Source organism: Oratosquilla oratoria, chromosome 2 (assembly GCF_046742065.1).
Source record: "Oratosquilla oratoria isolate Oo_2021 chromosome 2, ASM4674206v1, whole genome shotgun sequence".
NCBI classification, from domain to species: domain Eukaryota; kingdom Metazoa; phylum Arthropoda; class Malacostraca; order Stomatopoda; family Squillidae; genus Oratosquilla; species Oratosquilla oratoria.
This window is the reverse complement of record NC_134778.1, coordinates 17,422,335-17,436,148: the sequence shown is the minus strand read 5'-3', so window position 1 is coordinate 17,436,148 and position 13,814 is coordinate 17,422,335. Positions and strand designations below refer to the sequence as shown.

Genomic DNA, 13,814 nt, shown 5'->3' with positions numbered 1-13,814 from the left:
TTTGTTTTGTATGGTCTGAAAGGTGTTGAGGTGTGTCTCAGTCAGACTAGGGGTCCATGTGAGGCTCACATAATTCATCACTGAGCATATCCATTGTTTGTATATTGTAGTATTAGTTTCTTTGTTTTGTCCAAATATTGTACCTGTACCTTAAAGGTTGCATCCCCTGCTGAAGGTGAGAGGATTGATAAGTTTTGTCAATGGGTAACTCTGCTCTCCATCTTGTAGAACAATCTCAAGCTGGTATCCATCCTTGGATTGGTCCCTCTTCTTTGTTAAGATTGCATATAAGACAATTTGTTTTTGTGGCTAAGCTCACTGTTAGCACCGTTCTAATGTTGGTTGGTGATCCAAGTGCAGTTGGGCCAATGTAGCTTTTGTCTCTCTTGGGAGAGGCCTTTCTGTAAGGCCAACATCTGGAGAGGCCTAAGGGAACAAGAAGTCTAGTGGTTGATCTTGAAGTGCTCACTCCACAATTTGAGCATGAATGAACTTCTGCATGAATATGCTGTGTGGTGTAGGCTGCTGGTGTAGTTCCTTTGATGCATTCAGTTAGCTGTATTTGTGTGATGCAATGAGATAGGTGAGTTTGGTTGAGAGCTCTTATGCAGAGCTGTGTACCAATCATTTTCATATATGTGATCTTCTGTGGGGAGAATTATGGTTTCTGTATGCAGACATTCTGATGGGGTGGTTTTAGTGTTTCCTGTTATTATTCTCAGAGGTTTATTTTGTATTGTTTGTAGGGTGTCCGTTTGCTCTCCTGATTGTTGATAATAACACTGGAAGTACAGTTGAGTGTGTTTTACAAGAACTGTTCATAGACTGATTAAAGATCAAAACCTGTACTTACTGCTGATCTTGATATTTTTTCTTGTTGATCTTCATATTCAGATATTTGATATGTGGGCTAAAGGACAAATGAGTATGAATATCATAAGTAAGGCCCAGAATCTTCGGGTTCTTTTCCAGTGGAAGGATTTGGCTATTCAATTTTACTATTGGATGGTTCTTCAATCCATTGTTGTCTGAGTCTTCCATTCTAGTTTTTCTTAACCATTGTTCTAATTTGTTGATGTAAATTTAGACATTCTCAGAAGCTAATTTGTATCTGATAAGATGAGTCACCATTATCAGGTCACCCATATAGGAGTGCTCTGGTGTCACACTTTGCATCTGATATGGATTCACACCAATGTGATGAAGATGCAGTTTGAATAAAAATCAGTAGAATACATACATCTCTGTGTTGGAATGGTTAGTATGGCAACTATGACTAGTAATACTTTATAGCATTTTGGGCTCCACAGATGGGTGGATGAGGGGGGAGGAAGGGATCGCCATATCATGAAGTGATGGAGGTAAACCACCTTTAGCTGTCTAGCCCTGCTGTAGACATGCTATAACTCGCTGTACTACATTTGACCCAAGCATTGTGGCAAAGGGCAGAATAACCCTTCATCCCAGAGGTGCTTAAAATGAAGGAGTTGAACAAGTATTTACCTAGTTGTATTATACGGAAAGGGAGCTATGCTCATAGTGACCCATCTTTGTATCTTTCAGCATCTAGTTTGTTCTTAAATTCTTGTATGGTTTTTGCACACACTGTTGTCTCGTCCAATTTGCTCCAGACATCCACCACTCTGTGTGGGAAACTATTCTTTTTCAGATCTCTTCTATAACTATCCTTTTTGAGTTTCTTTTCATGTCCTCTTGTTTTCTTTTATCCTACTTTAATAAATCTTCTCTGTTAAGGACTTCTATGCCTTTTATAATTCTGTAAATGGCCAGTAGATCTCCTCTTTCTCTTCTTTGTTCCAGGGTTGGTAGTTCTGGTTGGGACAATCTGTTTGTATATAAATTTTGGAAGTGTTGGTGCCATCTTTGTCTGTCATTGTAGGTGTGTGCTTAGATTTGGCCATTCCCTTCATGAGCAGGAGGCCATAGGTACCTAATACAATGAATAATACAATCATATTACCATACACATGAAAAATTAGATATCTGTATAATCATAGAGTAATCAGTCATAAAAAAAAAAAGATCCCTTAACATTTTCTCCTGTATCATGACTTCACAGAAAACCATCAATATTCAGTAGTCATATGACTACATGAAAAGTTACATTACAACATTGCTTCTGACTTAGGCAGGGTGAATTCTATATTCCAGAAGAAGTTAAGATGCTTTTTAGAGGGGAAACAAATGGATGTGTATAAGTGTGGAATGGGTGGAGGGTGGATTAATACCATGGCTGGCTACCTCCTTTGTGAGGGAAGAAGCCTTTTGGTATGTAGATAGACATTACAACAATTGATGTTGTAGCAATGCTACTGTGAAAAGAGAAAGAGGTTTTGGTGAGTTTGTCTCCTTTATTGTAAGGTACGAGTGAACTGGTTTTACATGTGGCAGGAGCTGATGTATATACCAGTGCGGGTAGTGACCCATGGTGTGTAATTACATAATTGAACTGGATTAGGTTAGATCAGGTCAAGCAGGGTCACACTGTCAAAGGAGCATCAGGTCTATCCTTGTGAGCGACATGACATGCGTTCCATGCCGTGTGGTTATTGTGGTGTGTACAATGTCTTTGAAGGGTTGTGACTCATTATGGAAGCTGTATCTATTCATTGAAAAGGTAACTTTTCTTCAGCTCCCTTTATTGATTACCTACAGCCATGTAATAATTGCTTCATCTATATGCAATTTTTTATTTTTATCTTTTAGACACATTCATTGTCAAATTGTATTACACATCCTAAAGATAATCTTCCAGAAAAATCTGAACAAATTTCCACTGGATGCATTAACATACATACATATACCAAGGGCTTTTTCCCTCTTAAAAGGGAGGTAGTCTACGTCAAAAGGCATGATTCCACACCCACCCATTCTACTCCCATCCACCCCCTTCCCTCCCTCTCACCCTGGGTCCTCCTGGATGATGAGCCATCCCTGCACCTCGCCCATTGCCCTGGGTCAGAAGCAATTGTCTCCTACCCTGTGGTAGTAGAGAAAGAATACCGACGCTGAGTGTCCCCACTTGGATTGTAAAAGGCAACTACAACAGGACGTAAGATAGGACTAGGCATCTTGTTCTCTGTAGCCCTAAAGAGAAGTCAAGGAGGCATTACCAGTAATGATAATTGTTGCTTTGAGTTTCAGTAACTGGAAATCTGTAGTCATATAATGGGTGTTCAGTGGTCCTTGAGCCCTTCCACAGATCTCTTAGGAAAAAAAAAAAAAAAAAAGATAAAATGAAATAAATAAATAAATAAATGAAACTAATAATAATAATAATAATAATAATTATTAATAATAATAATAATAATAATAATAAACTTTTGTCTGTGTTGTATTTGTGTGGGACTGTCTTTATGTCACCAACTGAACGTAACACTAGAAGGGAAGCAGTTACTTATTACTGTGAGAAGGTGGAGGAAGTACAGTTGAAGATGATAGATATAGCCAAGTCTGGAGACAGTGCCAGAGGTTGAAAGATTTGAAAATAGGCAGCAGGGAGATCAGTCTGTCATCTGCCTTACAGGACCACCACTAAGAAACATCTGTCATTGGTCCCTGATATTATTAATGAAATATAAATTGTAAATTATGTATAGAAACCAAGATTAGTTAGATGGTGAAGATAATGAAAAGAAAATGTACAAGGCACTCCAGAGGAAGATACTTAGATCTTTGTGGGAGGGCAGAATGTGACTGAAGGTGACTACACATGAATGTATAACCTGTACTCTTAAACCTGCTCTTTTCAGGTATGCAAGACTTCAATTATTTAGCTTCAAATTCCATGGAGATAACACTTGAGGTAGGATGCAACAAGTATCCACCAGCATCTGATCTTGAAGGCTACTGGAATGACAACAAAAACTCCATGATGGAATACTTGTGGCAGGTGGGTCCTAGGACTTAAGGCATTTTTTTTAATAAAAACTTGATTTGAGTTCACTGATTAGAAACTTGCATCCCCTCAGTAACCAGCAACAACCTTTAGGTCCTCCCATAAATCTCTGAGAAACTGAGTGTTGGTTATGAATTAGTGTTGGTCTGTCCTGGCAAGGAGGGGAGGAAAGCAGAACAGAGCAGTTATTTCACATATTACTTGCGGAACATGCCGACAGGAGACCTTTTGGTCCATATCTAGGTCGGAGGCAAAAAAAAAAAAAAAATAAAAATAAATCGTAATAAAATAATAAATAAAAACTATAATGTAAATAACAAATAAAATACATAAATAAATGCATAGGTATAGTTAAATAATAAACAAACAGGTAAATAGTAAATAATAATAAATTGACATATAACTAATGATAAATGAAAATCAAACCGACAAATGATAACGAAACAAAAACAAATAATATAAAATAAATTAAAATCATTACAGCATCTTGCTTAGGTGTTTACCACGACATGGATCACTTTATGTTGAACTGCTTCAATCTCCAGTAGTTGTCCACTGACTGTGATATTTGTTTTTATTAGTTCTATGTTATTTGTCATCAGTTTTGTTTTCTTCTGTGTTGATTTCCATTCCATACCAGGGAGATGTTTCATCTAGATTGTTCACCAGGCTGATGAGTTCTTCTTTTGTTCCAGCCAAACCCTCCATAAATATCTCCTCCTCTATGACTCCATGTCTTCAGCACAATATTGTTCCCAAGAATATACAGTATGCGTTGGTTGTCATTGACTTGAAAGGACCTTTGGTATGCTTATTTGAATCATGTTAGCCTGAATAAAATCATTAAAGTTGTATGTTTGGGGTAAATAGGTTCATGAATGTGAGCCTTCCTAGACCATAGTGTTCCTCTCAGCGAGTGAAATTATCAAGCATAAGCCAAAATAAAAGCTTTCACCTTGTCTGTTCAAGTTAAATGGGTCATTTAAAATTGTTAGCCCTCTCAGGTCATAGGTTTCTTCTCAGCTGAATAAAATCATCTGGTGTAAACCAAAATTAAATCATTAACATTGTTCACTTTGAGGGGACTTTGATGTTAACCAAAATTAAATCATTAACCTTGTTCACTTTGAGGGGACTTTGGTGTTAACCAAAATTAAATCATTAACCTTGTTCACTTTGAGGGTACTTTGGTGTTAACCAAAATTAAATCATTAACCTTGTTCACTTTGAGGGGACTAACAACAGGAACTTGCAAATGGTGGTCCTGAAGAATATATGTATGTTAGAGTGAATCTTCTCCCTGCTACCTTTCTTCAAATTCTGCCGATACCCATGCTTCCATCTGGAATTGTAGTCCCAAGGGGCTGATACTTGGTCAATCTGTCCACTGCATTAGGTCTCTCTTATAAAGACTGCAACCCCCCAAGTAGCAGGCCATGGCTACTAGTTTGGCCCATTTGTCACTCAGGGAAGAGATTTTGTGTTGTCTATAACAGGTGAAAGTAAAGCAGTCTGGAATGAGACACTCTGTGTCTACTGTGTGTTGCTTGCACCTTGGGCAGTTGAAGTCTTTTGCCATGCCAATTCAGATGTTGGCACTGTTTTAATGTAGGGCTATATCCTGAATGCAGCCATGCTAGTGTAGTTCTACCTTGTCTTGGGAGTGATGTCTCAGATAGCTGATGTCTATGGGAGCCTAATGATTCATCAGTATAGAATTTGAAGGTCTATTGTGGAATGGTTCTTTTGTTGTCCAAATGTGTATATGTCTTTGTATGGATGTATTGTGTGGTTACTGAAGGTAGGTTAGCATAGCTGTATGAGTAGTTATTGCATTCAATGGGTTGTATTTGTGTCGTGTGATATGGTAAAGGGTGGAAGGTTCAAGAGATCTTGCAAAGAATTGTGTGCCTATTGTTTTCATGGGCTGCTCCACGAGAACGATTTTGATTACTGAGTGTAGATGTTTTGTTGGGGGTGTTTTATTGCATGGAACATAAGAGAGGAAGAGAGGAGGAGTTTGAATGTATTTGAGATGAAATGCCTGAGAAGTATGGTGGGGGTTATTAGGATGGATAGAGTGAGAAATGAGGTGGTGAGGAGGAGAGCACGGGTGGAAAGGGAGTTGGGAGATAGGGTTGATGAAAGAGTATTGGGATGGTTTGGACACATGGAAAGAATGAGTGAAGAAAGATTAGTAAAAAAAGGTGTGGAAGGCAGAGGTGGAAGGAGTGAACATGAGGGTGCAACCAAGGATGAGATGGATGGATGGGGTAAAAGGGGCATTGGGAAAGAGGGGAATGTCTATTGAGAAAGGAAGGGAGAAGACAGAAGATAGGGATGAGTGGAGAATGTTTATGTATGGATGATATTGAGATGCATGGAAGGGAGTGGGTGGGGGATGGGGGGAGGGAGTACGTTTTAATTATATTTTTGACACAACCTGAAGGGATCTCTCCCCTTCTTTTTTTCTACATGGGGGGATGGAGAGGGGGGGGGACATTGATTAAATGAAGCAGCCTTCTGTGGATGTGCTGTCTTGCCACAATGCCTCTGACCCAGGGCAGTTTGCGAGTAGCAGGGTTGACCCGTCATCCAGGAGGAGGCAAGATAAGAGGGAGGGAAGCGGGGGTGAATGGGAGTGGAGTATGTGGGGATGGAATGGAATTTATGCCTTTGTTTTTTGGCCACCTCCCTTGTAAGGGGGAAAAAGCCATTGGTATATGTATTAGTGCAACCAATTATTATTCTTGGTGCTTTGCTATATATTATTTTCTTGTCCTGTCATCCATGAGGAGCTAAGATGAGGAGGAGGAAAGGATAGTGTATGGGAGTGGAACGGGTGGAAGTGGATTTACGCTTTTTGACATGGCTACCTCTCTTATAAGGTGGAAAAATTTGGTATGTAGATAGATTTTCTTGAATGTTGGGTACCATGTTATGAATGCATTGTTAAGTGTAGGTTTTACTAGTCTGATATTTGGTCCCAAGACTTGATTCAAGACCTCTCAACTTTACCTGTATTTCCTCAACCTTTAACTTGATGAGATAGAAGCATTCTTACACTGATATAAAAGAGACAACAGTCCAACATATCTTTCTAGAAACATCTATTGGAGGGCCCAAGGGCTTTTGCCAGCATACTGAGGGGCTGCAGGTTTTTAGTTGGTGAAACTCAAGGCAACAAGTATTGATTATTATTATTGTTGTTGTTGTTGTCCATTTTGAGTAAATGGGCTAATCCCTTGAATGCCATGATGTACTTATGAATTGTGCTTCACTTGAAGACTGACAAATTTTATGCGTATTTGAGTAAGGTGTTGGGTTGTTCAGTTTCTACAATCACTCTACCCAGTTGCATACTTCATATTTTGTTTTGCAAAACCATAGCATGTTACTTCACTGAAAGGTGTCCCCAAATTAAAGAAGTTACAGAGTAACCTCTGCTACCAAGGGATTCCACAAAATTAAATAACTTGGCAATAACCAGAACAAAAGAATAAATGTAACTCAGTACAGAAGGAGTTAAAGCAACTTTGGAAATAACAGTCAGTTCTGCTAGAGTTCATAAGTTGATGCTCTTGTAAATATGTGACAATTTTATTCAGCTGAGTGGTTGCCAAAGGTGATCATATCTTTGATTCTTTGAGAGTGATGCTTTTGCAGCATAATCAAATTATCAGGAACAAACCAAAACAAAATCTATAATGTGTGTCACTGTGTCTGAGGCATGAAAAGAAATAGTTTTAAGACTTTCAGTATGGTAATACCCCTCTCCGCCAAATGAAGTTGTCATGTTTAAAGTAAAATAGAATAGATCTAATGCATCACTGTCAAAGACAAATAATCAGGAGAGTTTTCCCTTCTTCAGTTAGGTTATATATATATATATATATATATATATTATATATATATATATATATATATATATATATATTTTTTTTAGGGGGGTATCACTGTTTGTGTTGTTGTTGTTGTTCCCTAGACTGTCTGTCCAAGCAGCCCTGGCACTGTTTGTGGTGTACTAGTGTGTGATATTTCTGGCTAAAGCCATGGCATGTTATTTTTTACCCCTATGATGCCTGCATGAAATCTTATGACAAAAGAACCAGTGCAAGACTTAAATTGGGTAGAGAGTAAGTAGCTCAAAGATTTTCATCAAAATAACCAACCCTTCATTGTGTGGACTGCTCCCGCAACTGCATAAAACTTTTTGGTATCAGCAACAAGGTAAAGTGCATTGCTGTTGAAGATGTTAACTCCTTCAGTATAGAATCCAGCCTCAAAAAAGCTAGATTGAATCATCAGATGTGAACCAAACCAGAATCTTTCCTGGAAGGGGTCATAGATGGTAAAGATGATAATTAATTGATTACTTCTTCCTCTTCTTCACACTCTTATGTTCCCCTCCCTTTCTGTATCTTGTTACAGGCTCACACAGGTGTCAAGGGTATTGTGACAGACAGTCTGACTGGGAAGGGCATCCCAGAAGCTATAATCACCCTCCGTAATATTACACGCATCAATGCCACACACGTCCTGAATGAAGAAATCAATCATGATGTTGAAACAGGTATGTAGTGATCTATGTTGATGTGTTGGAATGCTACACTGATGTGTCTGAACCAGTGGTAATCTTACTATGCAAATGGCGAAGAACTAACAATGAGTTTCAACTAGTGGTTGTCTTGTAAGGCTGACATCAGAGAGAATGGTTTTCCAATCACCAATAAATCCCATCAACACCCTATCCTCTACTTCAAAGTACATATTTTTGTCTCATCATTAGGCCCTGGATGTCTCAATCAAATAAAGATATTCTTTTCCCATCTTTTCACACAGAAATCTTTCATAGTTTACATTCCTGTTTCCACTATTAACATCTTAAGAGAAAAACAGATTATCCTTGCATGTTCCTTTACTTGCAGTCAGTGAAATCATTTGATGCACAGTCACACCTTATTCCAATGGGTACATAACTACATACATACATATACCAAAGGCTTTTTCCCCCTTACACGGGGGGGTAGCAAAAAAAAAAAAGGCATAGAAATCACTCCCACCCATTTCATTTCCCATATATTCCACTCCCCTCCACCCTCCTCCCTCCCTCCTATCTTGGCACCTCCTGGGGTATTGGCTGCATGTTATTGTGGCAAAATAGCATACAGTTGATACTTTAGGGTCTATATGGGGCACCCGTATGGACCAGAGCCACTCATCATTTTGTCTATGATAGAGGAAAGCTGTGTACATAGAAAAATTATGACACTTTTATACTACGACTGTCCCTCCGTTATACTGTCCCCCAACCCCTTGTTACTGTCCTGTACCATTTCTCTGAATATTAATTTCCTTTTTTTGCCTACCTACCCTGTGGTGGGGGAAAAGAATACTGCCACCAAGTATTTCCACTTGAGTCGTAAAAGGCGACAAAAAAGGGACGGGATGGGATTAGGAGTCCTACTACCTGTAGCCCCAAAAGGGGACATTCCTAAAAAAGAAAGAAAGAAAGGGTACATAACTGATTTACAATAACTTGGAGATTATATCCATATTTTTCATGGTGTGAGAAATCCTTGTGCCTTTAACAATCTTTGGGGGGCTTGACATCTTTGTTAACCCGTTGCGGCCGATCGCGGTAAAATAAAATGTCACGCCAGAGACGACGGGGTAGGTGAAAATTTTTTTTTTCTCTGTTTATGGGCTAAATCAACTCATTTGGGTCTAAATAGTAAGAAAAACATCAATAGACAAGTCACCTTGGCGTATTTTGGTGGTAGGGAGCAACCTATGAGACGACGGGGTAGGTGAAAAAAAAATTCTGTTTATGGACTAAATCAACTCATTTACACACTAAAACATTTCTATAGTGTGGATGCCAGGGAACAAGGATGCATCCTCCTCCATTTCTTCCCTGAACAATGTCCTGTGCGTGCGCGGTGGGTCGGTAATTATCGTCCACAGAATCACTATCACCAGAACCACTAGTGTCACTGTCACTTAGTAGGGCACTTTCATCTAAAACAGCCCGAATTTTGGCTGATGTGTCCAAAATAGCACGTGATTTCCGCGGCATTTTCGCTAATGGGGTCGAGCGAGTACGCACAAAATAGAGGTCAGGGGTCAACTGGTGAGGGTGCGTGGGTCGCGCCGTGGGTGGTCGGGGTGCGCGCGCAGACACTGTGCGTGGGTATAACACATGCCAATGTGCCATACTATTCATATTTTACCCAAACAAGTCATAACTCTTGCTAATTTCGTATTTTAAAACGTGACGGATTATTACGTCAATCGTCGCTCGTTCGGCTTTTTATTCTGAGGCGCGGAAAATACATCCTCCATGTTTACCGTAAAATTGAACCAGTTTAGGAAACTGGCAACTCAATCAGGCTCCTTCCCTGGGAAGATCCATCACTCCTCTATCACGTGACACCCGGTAGAAGCTCAGGGGGCGGGTATTTCAAAAGTTACATAGCAACAAATGAAAGCCACTTACGCGACGGATCATTACGTCGATCGTCACAGCGGTAACCTTTTAGGTGACGTAATATTACGTCGGTCGTACACAACGGGTTAATGTCTCTATTTTAGACAGAAGCTCATTGTGCACCTTATATATAAATATATACAAAATACAAGCATACCCTTTGTACTGCTGTGCACTGCAAGCTTTTGTATGAGGAGTTGGTGCTTTCATATGACCAATGGTTTTCTTGACTATGAAGTGAAGACTTCCTCCACTCTTTTGCAGCACATGATGGTGACTATTGGAGGATTTTGACATCTGGAGAATATAGAATAACAGCAAGTGCCAGAGATTACATACCTCTTACACATAATGTGATTGTCCACAATGAAGCATATCAGCCTGCAACCAGACGGGATTTTACCCTGACACGTGGTGAGGAGACTAGATTTGGCCCTGAGCCAGTCAGCCAGCAAAATGCAGAAGTCGTGGACCCAATGGTGAGTACAGTATTTAATAGGACACTAAACATGTACAGCAATGGATCCTAAACAGGTTGGATTATGTAGACAAGGAAATACAAAAAGCTGAAAGAGAAACACTGTGAGGAGAAAGTACTTATAAAAGTTGTTTTACTATATGTGTATGGCGGCTACCAATAATTTTAGCATAGAAAACAACACTTCTTTTCTCATTTAAATCATCCACAGTTTATGAACTCTATGAAGGTAATTCTTAGCCAATAATCATTGCTTGTTTATCCATTTTTCAAAACAAAAATAAAAGAGGTAGATGAGATTAGTATCATCTCACCAATACATGATATAAGGCAGTATATATCTGGGTTTTTTGAACACCATGGGACCAGAAATAAGTAACTGCTAATGGCAGTTGTGCATGATGAATGTCGGAGGGAACCATCTCCCAACTGCCCATTTTCAAAACCTATGTACACCTTTACTTCTCTCTGGAAGTGCACCCATATGGAGATTAGGTCTAGGTTTCCAGTATGGGCTCAATAGCTTTTTCTGTTGATTTTGTGTAACTCCCTCTAATTTCTTATTTAAGAGAAACTGACAACTGTCAGCAGTTCCCTTCCCCCCTCCTATCAGATAGTGACACACCCCCTCCTATCAGATAGTGACACAGACAACCCAAAGTATCTTTTTAATGAGATCAATTGGAGAGTTTTGGGACCATTGTTAACTATTGCAGGGTTGTAGTTTTCCAGTTCATGGAATGCAAGGCAGTAATTTTTCATTATTGACATTACACTGTAATTGCTCTTTCTTTAAGTTTGTTGAATTAGACTGACATTAGCTAAAATAAAGTCTTTGAAGGGGTTCTCAGACATTGATGAATTGACCAACAATAGCAGTGCAGTATAACTGTAATATTGGGTAAGAGCTAATGACATTAGTACATCTACCTGTTTCGAGTAATTGTACAACTTTTTGTAGTTAATGTTTGGTAAAAGGTGCAGATGGAGAGATGATAACAGATGAGGCTGTGGTAAGGGGAAGATGGGCATAGTATTTTAGGGAGTTGCTAAATGTGGAGGAGAATAGGGAGGGAATGGTGGTTACAGTGGGAGGCACTAAAAAAATTACAGTGATGGAGGAGGAAAACAGGGTAGAAATAAGAAAAGATGAGGTATGATAAATTATTAAAATGAGAGCAGGTAAGGCACCTGGGTTAGATCGGTGTCATGCAGAGTGCCTGAAGAAGAAAGGTACAGTGATGGTGTACTGGCTGATTGTTATAGGGTGGCTGCATAAAAGCACATGAATCAAATGAACATTTATTATAAAATGTGCCAAAACACAACAATAACAAATGCACACATACAGTAAGGAAACGGAGTAACAACTGGACACCAAGCATTGGCTTTGTGTGAAACATACAAAATTAGCTTGGTTTTCCTTACAGAATGGTAAATAAATGATACAATGACAATAATAAAATCAATAAACAACAAAATTTATGACAATTATGCAATGGAAAAACACAAACACAATTGAATAATTCACAAGTATGATATACAACTGTACAATGCTACAATGCAGTACATAATTATAATGTACACAATGGTACAACATACAATACCATCACATCACTTGGCCACCACCACTAGGTGGCCCCACTGAGCAAATGAGAAAAATGAATGACTGAGGCAAAACAAAATCAAAAGGATGATCTACTCTACACACACCATAATGTGTATACAAAAGTGGGTGAAAAAAAATGTATGCATGAAATCACCCTAGACAATAGAACATACACAGATATCTATACTAAATAATAACATAATTAAATATATACATATGAATAAATACTGGCGTCAGTAAAAACAAGAGACGAATGATAACAATTGCCGGACATCTGGGACATTACACTTAATAGCTGAACAATAGTTACACATTATACTTAAGAAACGGACATAAAAATGGTAAACATTACAAGGAATACAATATAAGAATTACATAAGAAATGGACACAAAAATGGTAAACATTACAAAGAATACAATTCAAGACGTCATGGATAACATAAGCAGTGCATGTTGTGAAAGGATTGTGGTACTCACCCAGGCAACCGAAGCCCCTCCCGGGGATAGGTGCCACCTGTATAGCGCCGGTGGCCAGGGATGTGTACCGCTGTTTGGCCCCCAACTCTTGGGGTTGGGGGGTGGTCCCATGATGAAGACGTTGCGGCATCAGAAACATTAAGAATGGAGTACCACAGGGCTCTGTTCTATCCCCCACACAATTTAATCTATACATGCATGATATACCCACACCAAACACCTCAGAAATACAAATCTCTTCCTACGCAAATGACATAACAATCACATGTACACATCGTAACACAGACAAAGCCGCAGAAATAATACAGCCATACCTTGATACACTCAACACATGGTTCATTACAGACTCAAAATAGCCCCAGCCAAATCTACAGCAACACTTCTCACCAACTGGACAAAAGAACACAAATACATTCCTCATCTCTATATCAACAACACTCTAATACCACACACACACACCCCGAAAATTCTTGGTGTAACATACGATACATCCATGTCATTTAAACAACACATCACAAACATAAAAAATAAATGCACACCTAGACTCAACGCACTTAAATCAATCACTGGAACAACATTTGGACAAAACAAAGAAACTAATACTACAATATACAAACAATGCATACGCTCAGTGATGAATTATGCGAGTCCAGCATGGGCACCTAATCTCAGTGAGACACACCTCAACACCCTTCAGACCATACAAAACAAAGCCTTAAAAACAAATTCAGGCTGCACATATACAACACCTACAGACCATCTACACTATGAAACAAAGTCCTCATAGTCAAAGATCACCTTGACATGAGAGGCACACAAACACTTGCTGCAGCCTCCACAA

At 39.1% G+C, this 13,814-nt stretch overlaps 1 protein-coding gene across 2 annotated transcripts in view; it reads left to right on the top strand.

The window, feature by feature from the left end:
• The window catches only part of LOC143037381 (carboxypeptidase E-like), a 159,026-nt gene that overhangs the window by 66,781 nt on the left and 78,431 nt on the right, over window positions 1-13,814 (top strand). For both annotated transcript variants that reach the window (XM_076205525.1, XM_076205520.1), the window contains exons 8-10: window positions 3,774-3,913; window positions 8,351-8,492; window positions 10,674-10,888. In XM_076205525.1, coding sequence (XP_076061640.1) covers window positions 3,774-3,913; window positions 8,351-8,492; window positions 10,674-10,888 — 497 coding nt within the window. The remainder of the gene's footprint in view (window positions 1-3,773; window positions 3,914-8,350; window positions 8,493-10,673; window positions 10,889-13,814) is intronic.